Source organism: Psittacula echo (assembly GCF_963264785.1).
Source record: "Psittacula echo genome assembly, chromosome: 1".
NCBI classification, from domain to species: domain Eukaryota; kingdom Metazoa; phylum Chordata; class Aves; order Psittaciformes; family Psittacidae; genus Psittacula; species Psittacula echo.
Window position 1 is genome coordinate 58,634,608 of NC_137735.1, and position 7,814 is coordinate 58,642,421.

The 7,814-nt window shown below is 48.7% G+C and overlaps 2 protein-coding genes across 6 annotated transcripts in view; one reads left to right on the plus strand and one right to left on the minus strand.

The window, feature by feature from the left end:
* Positions 1-944: 944 nt before the first annotated feature.
* On the minus strand, positions 945-2,792 carry POMK (protein O-mannose kinase). The gene is made up of 2 exons (XM_080620264.1): positions 2,264-2,792; positions 945-1,789 (listed from the first exon to the last, which is right to left on the minus strand). Exons 1-2 carry the CDS (start codon positions 2,549-2,551, stop codon positions 1,016-1,018), a joined length of 1,062 nt encoding a protein of 353 aa, XP_080476390.1. The 5' UTR covers positions 2,552-2,792; the 3' UTR covers positions 945-1,015.
* Positions 2,793-2,898: 106 nt separating this feature from the next.
* HGSNAT (heparan-alpha-glucosaminide N-acetyltransferase) overlaps positions 2,899-7,814 on the plus strand; it is a gene marked incomplete at its 5' end in the record, with an annotated part of 14,732 nt that continues 9,816 nt past the window's right edge. For 4 of the 5 annotated variants that reach the window (XR_013958381.1, XM_080633369.1, XM_080633370.1 and 1 more), the window contains 7 exons: positions 2,899-3,126; positions 3,390-3,529; positions 4,056-4,177; positions 5,163-5,232; positions 5,829-5,898; positions 6,999-7,105; positions 7,575-7,651. Coding sequence is in view for 4 of the 5 variants with exons in the window: in XM_080633369.1 (XP_080489495.1) it covers positions 2,899-3,126; positions 3,390-3,529; positions 4,056-4,177; positions 5,163-5,232; positions 5,829-5,898; positions 6,999-7,105; positions 7,575-7,651 (814 nt within the window). The remainder of the gene's footprint in view (positions 3,127-3,389; positions 3,530-4,055; positions 4,178-5,162; positions 5,233-5,828; positions 5,899-6,998; positions 7,106-7,574; positions 7,652-7,814) is intronic. The other variant, XM_080633372.1, reaches the window with a different exon arrangement.

Sequence of the window (7,814 nt, forward strand, 5' to 3'; positions counted from 1 at the left end):
CGAAGCAGCCTTTCTCTGTGTTTAATAGGCTTTCACTTCAGACCCAATACAGTTGTATGCTCTGGATATAGGTCTTTTCCAAAGCTCATGTTTAATGCTCATTGCTGTAGCAGGAAGTCACATTCTTTTTCACTTCCTTGTTCTTCCTCCCTTTGATCAAGTCATGATGCCACTCAGCAAAGATAAGTGAATGAAAAAAAAGACATGCTTCACCTCTCTTCCAAAGTGCTCAGGATTTCTGCGGATTAAAGCTGTGGTTTACAGCTTCATCTCCAAAGAGCCCATCTGAGAATACCACAGGGTAAAGGCTTGAAAACCGAGAGCACATGTCTGTAAGCAGTCCCTTCAGGATCTGCATCATCTGCTGGCTTACAAAGTGGCCACATGCTTGCTGGTGTGGGATACGGGGCCCACAGAGCAATGGCAGTACCGCTCCAAAACCCAACCTATTCCCCATCCAGCAGGGAGAGACTGCTGTTGGGCCTCTGGCATCGGGGTTCACCAAAATCTGAAGTGAACTCAGGTACCCTCATCTGAGTGATCACTGCTTTTACTCCATGGGGAAGTGAGTGAGTGCTTTATGGGTAAAGACGTGGGCCAAAGCCACAGGAATCAGCACAAGGCTTGTGTGGGGCATGCCATGGGCTCTGCTCTCCACTCCTCTGCCAAACAGTTTAAGTGAAGCAGTACTTTTTTTAACTCTTTTCCTGTATTTTTGTTAAAGAGATTTTGTGTAAATGTTGCTAAAGAAAATTTATTATTTCTTAAGAAACAAACTTCCCCACACACCCACACAACTTCAATTTTCTCCCTCCTCTTCCAATGATAGATTAAACAGACCAATGGGAAGCTTACAGAGCTCCAGCATTGGCTGGATTTATCTTTTTTTTTAATCAAAAGGTACAAGTTCAGTTGTTCTTTCTTTTCAGTTTTAGGGACAGAGATTTTGCCCTTCAGGCAAGCTACATAAATAGAAAGGACATCAACTTCAATATGTTGTTTGTCTCATGATTTACTATAACATTTCTCTAGTACCAGGCATGGCTGTCTCCCGAATAAGCAGAGTTAAAACCTTCCTGTAGGTGTCTAAGACCTCTTGGGCAGAAGGCCTTTCAGCTGGGTCCTTTTTCTTACATGCTGCATGGATGTCAAACAAATGCAGTCGCACAATGTCACTTCCTTCAACATGGCCCAAGAAGAAATTGGAGACATCCGGGATTTTCCAGATGTCTGTTTTCTCATCGTAGGGTGGCATGAGGTCATCCTCGAACGGCACCTCTTCTCCATAGGGCCAATGCTGCTCAGGAGCTACAAACTCGCCCTGGAGCTCCCGATGACCACACTTCACCAGCCTGCCAGCACTCCTGTTCACAAGAGGCAAAGCATCCAAATCATTCACCAGGACATGAAAGTCACTTGTTAAGAGATACTGAGAGAGGACCTTGTCCAGGTCATTTGAGTCGCACATCACTAAGGTGCCCAGAGGGCTGCTGTGCAGGTACCGAATGATGCTCACATAGTCTATAGCAAGCATCAGCCTGCGATGCCAGGTGTTCATCCCCTTGTACCTGGGGATGTGAAGAGTCTCATTCAGGCCCCTCAGAGACCCTAGAGGATGGTACTCAGTGAGGATTGTGAACTGCTGCTCACAGTAGCCAAGCAGCCTGACGACGTGCTTGCTCTGAAGTGCTTTCAGCATCTTCAGTCCGTGGAGAAAGTCCTCCTTCAGCTCTGGGTTGGTGAGCTGTGAAAGGACCACTTTGTTTTCCTTCCACTCGGAGAGGAAGACCTGAGGACACACAAGAGACACATAAGATGTAGGGAGCCTTCTTCCACCAGTTGACTTTTGAGTGACCTGCTAAGTCACAACCTGAAACCAATCACCAGTCACAGTTAAGCCTTTAGGTAAGGCTGTGTACCTGTCACAGCAAGCCTGTACTGACAGATGTCATAATTACATCACAGCTTCCTAAGTTGTCTTTGGAATGGGCAATGCAGATGGATTAAATTATTTCACACTACCCAACCAACCAGTCTTACTCTGCCATAACTGTACCACACTCATCCCATCTCTGTGATTTTGCTTGTGTGGCTGGATGTTGTTCACTGTCAGGGAAGTGGACCTGGTCACGCTCTCCTGAGTGTTCTTTGCACCTTATTGGTACCCATATGTCTACAATAATGAGCTGTTGTGAGGATACTTAATTAGCCAGCAAACAGTGAAAGCTCTTCATCCACACGAAAGAAGGAAAACCAAACTCACCTTTTTCACAGCGCCTTCACCAACACACTTGAGCTTCCTGACTTCCCTATTTATGGCTTCACAGGAGAGCCACGGGGAACAATTCTTCACCGTTCCCAGTTTGAAGTACCCAAAAGGGCAGAGGCTGGGGTCTTTTTCGCCACGTCCCGAAGAGCTGTAAAACTTGTTGAGGTACAGGTAGAGAAGAGCATTAAGGAGCAGGACAGCCACAAGCAGTAACACCAATGAGATGGAGGATACCTCCCTGGGAAGAAACTCCCTCCTAACAAAGTGCGGTTTCTTTTCCATGGCCGTGCCTTCTGCATCCTCCGCGGCAGACGGAGGCTGAGCAGGACCCTCTTCTCAGCCCGGGGGTGAGCGCCTCGGGGGCTGTGTCACTGCAGCCCTGAGCCTGCAGCCTACAGGGAAGGCCACGCGTAGCAGCGTCCTACGCTAAAAGCGGTTCAAGCTCGGCACTCGCCTCGCTGCTCTCCCTCCCGGTTACCTGAGCGGGAGAGCTCAGGCCGGGCCGGCCGGACAGGGCCGCTGACCGCGGAACACACGGCAGCCCCGGGGAGGGGGCAGCACCGAGCGCGCTTCCCGGCCGCGCAGGGCGGTGGTGGCGGCGGCACCGCCCCGGGGCGGAGCTCAGCGACATGGCGGCGGCGGCCGGGCTGGTGGCGGCGGTGGCGGCGGCGCTGGGCGCTCTGCTGATGGCGCCTGGCCTCACGCAGCCGCACAGCGGGGGCCCGCCGGAGGGGAGCGGGCCCGGGGCGGTGGAGCGGCGCCCCCCGGGGCGGATGGACCAGGCCGTGCTGCTCGTCCGCAACGAGCTGCCCGCGCAGGGCCTCCTCCTCGCCGCCCGCTCCGGCTCCTGCCACCAGGTGAGCGGCGGGAGCCGTGTGTGTGTGTGTCACCCCCGCGCCCTGCCTCGAACACCCCTGCCCCGGGCCTCGGCGGGGCCGCTCTGCGCTCCCGGCGGCTCCCCGTGGCGTTGTGGGGTCGATTCGGTGCGGCGGGAAGCTCTGCAGCGGGAGCGGCTCCGGTCAGCCCCCGGCATCTTCCCGTGTGTTCGCCGCTATGCGAACAGACCCGCTTTCACCCCGCTGTGGCACTGATGAGCTCCCTTCACGCTCCTCTCCCGCAGTGCTTGTATCAGTTCCTGGCGTTCGTGCCACCGAGCAACGGGAGCCTGAGAAAGCCGGGCACGGCGGAGGTAGTGGTGGATACCCAGCATCCGCTCACGCTGCAGCTCAACGACTCTGTGAGTGACACGGAGCTCTGCAAGTACGTGGCACAGCCCCAGGGAACATCTGGATAGCTCTGCCCTGTTTGAGTTTTCTGTTTTGTTTGCTTGTTGGGTATGTGTTTGGTTTTCTTTCCCTTGGAGCCGTGTGGGCATTTATTGCCTGCTCATAACCTTTTTCCTGACTGTTTAGAGTGCAGTCTTCCCCCTGCTGCTGTAATTATGGCATACATTGCAATTGTGCTGAAAAGATGTAAGCACAAGCAGGAGCTGAAATGGTATGTGTGGAGACAGCATGTGCCCATGCCTGGTTTGTCTTGCTGAGTCTTGCTCACAAAGATAGGTGATGTAGTAGGCAGTACATGTGTGGTAATGCATTTGTGTTGGGCAAGGGATGGTGATGGCAAAGGCAGAGCCAGGCAGCTGCTTGCTAGATCACACTGTTAGGTCAAGTTTTCGGCTTGCCTTTCCTACAAGCATCCAGGTTTACAAGCCCCGAGATGCTGCTGTGATACCTGCGCATAGCAATGATGGCTCAGCAAGTTCCGTTTCCTTTATCCTTTGCAGGATTCAGTATCATTTTGGAGAGTTTGGCAATTATTCCCTTGTGGTAAAGACCCTAAGTACAAGCACCAAAACTGTTTCTTGTGACCTGGTCATCAATGAAGGCCCTGTCAACAGCTATCTCCGTATGTAATCCTCTGTTTTCCCCTTCCTTTTGACAGCTTGCATGTCTCCCAGCGGAGCCAACCTCCTAACAAAGCCTGTACAGCTACTCATGCTGTGCTGAAGATGTGTTATGGGCTTGCCTGTCTTCTCTCTCAGCATCTTACTTCCTTATGTTTTATACACACACCTTGAGGCCCTGACTAGACTCAGGCCTCTTCACATGACATACTGTACAATCACAACCTTTTTGCAGCAGGGATTAGCCCAGAAAAATCAGTGGGTATGTGTCTGGAGGGAGGCATTTTTGTAGTTAGTTCCTGTTTTACTGCATGTTAATGTATATACACACAATCCTTCCTCTTCTGCCCTCTGTCTTCCCTCACAAAATGGGAAACAATTCATGCAGTGTTTTGATTTTTGTCTGTTGCTGTGCTTTTAATTTTAAGCCTCACGTCTTGCGTTGTTGTTCGTCTCTTTTTCCAGGGCTGTTTCGAATTCTCACCTACATGTCTTCCATTCTTTGCATTATTCTTCATATATAGGTTATTCTTTAGTCCTTCCAGTTTTCCAGCTGTAAAGAAAAATTTTCTATGCTTGCAAACCTGGAGTATTACCCTCTCCCCTGTTTTCTTCTTCATGTTGAGACTGTTTCTAAGTCTCCAGTTTCTTCTTCAGAATGTATAGCACATCAACTTTTTTCTCCCGATTGCCTTGTGGTGCAGTGCAGTTTTACTTTGCCTTTTTTTTTTATGCTGAGACGTGTAGTCACATAGCTGCACTTCAAAACTAACCTGCTTTTGGTTTGAGTTGTTTTGGGGATTTGTTGTGTTTGTTTGTTTGTTTCTCTGGTACTCAGGCTGGGGCTATGTACTGCATGGAGAAGATGGTATGATGCTTGGTGGGCTGGGCTCTTTGTCATGTTCGTGTCACGCTTGGCCAAGGCCAGGTTACTGAATGGTTTTGTTAGGTCATTTATAGACTTGCGGTTTTTTCTCTTTCATGCAGCTATTCTCTTTGCTTTCCTGGTTTACACGGGGACCCTCACTATCGTGATTGTCGGGCGCCTTTTGATGAAGTAAGTGTAACAGCATTGTAGTGGTTCCTTGCATGTGAAGTAGGGGCCACCAGTTTAAAAACACATGTCGTGGTGTGCTAGTGCTTTGGAGTCCCACTGTAGCCCTGTTACCTGGTTGCCGTGTGCAAGGTAAGCTGTGGTAGCTGTCCATGTGACAATGAATAGAGTGATGTGATTTCCCTCGGGGCATACCTTGCAGCCTGGTGAGCTTGTGTGTAGAGCAGTTACTGCAGACTGCCTCATGCTCCTGTGACTTGTGCCTGGGTCTAGCCCTCAATCAGCAGCACAAGGCAGCAGGACATGAGTGTGTGTAGCATGTGCAGCCTTCCATCCTGTGTACTGAGTGATGTGAGTCATAGCTGCCTGCAAACAACCTGAGGATGAAGCCCCCGAACCTGAGCTTGTGGCAGTGTTATTACACAGCTGAACTTCACTGAGGTCCCAAGTGCTGGCTGAACCTCAGTACTGTGTGTAGGAGCTGGGAAAACAGAAATAGGGACTGTCCCAACTTTTGGTTTGTAGTTGATGTTAAGATGAATTTGGCTATAAAGTACTTCTTGTTTTGTTTTGTGTTTTAAACTGCTTCTAATTTCCAGAATTCATGCAGTCAGGAACTGGGTTTACAAGAAACTGAACCCCAGAGAAACTGATCGTCTGATTAACTCTGTGAGTGAGTGACCGCAGTATCTTTAATCTGCATTCTGTAGTGTTTTCATCTCTAAGGAACATACGCTATCTGCTATCTGGATATCCGGGTTTGTTTATTACTAGTCATGTTCTGCTTTGAGCATGTTTCCCTTGGCAAATCTTGTATTGATGTCAGACAGGCAATTTTATGTCAATGGAGAGTGCTAGGCTGGGTTTCCACACAATTTTAGTGGCTTCCCAGTGGAACTATTGAAAGTCTTGGACATACAGCTTTGTGCCCTCTCTAGTTCCCTTGAAGCAAATACGTCCCCTTCTGACACAGTCAGTGTGACGGAAGGGAAGAAATGGCAACCTTCATGTCTGCTTCCAGCACAGTAGGAATTCTAGCAGGATTTATATTAAAGTCAAGATTTCTCTGGCAGCTCTAGAGCTGGCATTTCTGTGTGAGTTGTATTTTGTACTAGCATATAGGTAGATCATTACAGTCTGGGCTTCACTTCTAGGAGGTCCAAACCTGTCTAGAATCAAAACACTTGGGAGTCGGCTTTACAGCAGTTCTTGCTTTTTCTTTTCTTTCATTTCCATAGCTGTGTTACAGCAATGTCTGCTTCTTTATGCTGTCACTGAGGCTGATCGGAGTGATTTAGGGAGCTTGATTGTAAAGAAGCCACTCTGGCATGTAAAAGGATTCATTTTCTGCTGGTTTAACTCTCTGAACAGTGTAGTGTCAGACAAGTGCTGGTTGGATGGATCCTGTTTGAGAATCAGCAGCTGGATCTGTTCAGCTCTGTTGTAAAGCAGCACTCACAGTGATGGCAAGCCTGTGGCCGATTGGACTGGACCCAGATCTCATGAGTCTCAAACACAGGCTCTTTTCAGTGCATTGTTGTTTTCACCCTGATCGAAGGTGGAGTGCAGAACATCTGCAAATACCATTGCAATATGGTGGAGCCATGAACAGGTTAGAAGTAGCAAGTGGGGAAGCAAAAGGATGAGAAGAATGGGGAGAACAAAGACAAAGCAGTATGTGAATGTTTGCTGTTTGCTGACCTCTGTTCCTTGACCTCAGCTGATGCAGCTGCTGACTTGCCCTTCGTGTGTCTGGTTTGTTCCCGAAGGAGCTCGGGTCCCCGAACACAGCAGACTCCGTTAGCAGTGATCTCACCCCGCATTTGTGGAGCACAGCCTCTCGGCAGCGGCTGCGTTCCCTGGACACGTTCCGAGGGTGAGCATAAGACCTTGCTCAGATGTAACTCTTCCAAGGGGAATGAGATCTTTCCAATGGCAGTTGGGCAGTGTACAGAAATATATAGCAGATGGACAGTTCAAGGGGGTCTGCTTTACTTGGAAGATAATCAAGGTTTGAATTCTTGGATTTTCCAAAACACTTTGCAGTTGATCTAGTTTGAAGCAACATTAAAGTTGTGGCAGAGGGAGGAAAAGAACAACATATGTTCAGTGTGAAAATGCTATGCGAAGGAGCTTACTTTGATTTACCACCACCTGTGATCTCTGAAATGCTGCTTCCTAGTTGGCAAAGCTCAAGCCTTCGTACATAATCTTGCTTTAAAAATAAAATAAACTAGATCTCACAGTTATAAATGTTTCAATGAGGGTGAACACTGACTCTGTGTTCATATATATGTATTTCATCGACGTGATACTTTGTGTGTGTTTTTAACTTGTCTTTTCAGGCTGTCTCTTATAATTATGGTGTTCGTTAACTATGGAGGAGGAAAATACTGGTTCTTCAAACATGAGAGTTGGAATGGTAAAGTACAATTAAGACAGTTGATCTGCGTTTTAACTGCAGCAGTACCTAGATATGGTTGGCATTGCAGATGCTGCAGTGAGCTGTTGCTCAGCTGAAGATTTAGGCTAAGACACTGTGCCAGGTTGCCTCAGCCAGGTATCTGGCCTATTAGGTTAATGGG

Excerpts from the sequence above, each read along its gene's own strand:
- POMK (XM_080620264.1), bottom strand. The coding sequence starts at position 2,551 with ATGGAAAAGAAACCGCACTTTGTTAGGAGGGAGTTTCTTCCCAGGGAG. Across the intron at positions 1,790-2,263 it reads GTGAAGGCGCTGTGAAAAAG|GTCTTCCTCTCCGAGTGGAA; the intron begins GTGAGTTTGGTT and ends GTGTGTCCTCAG.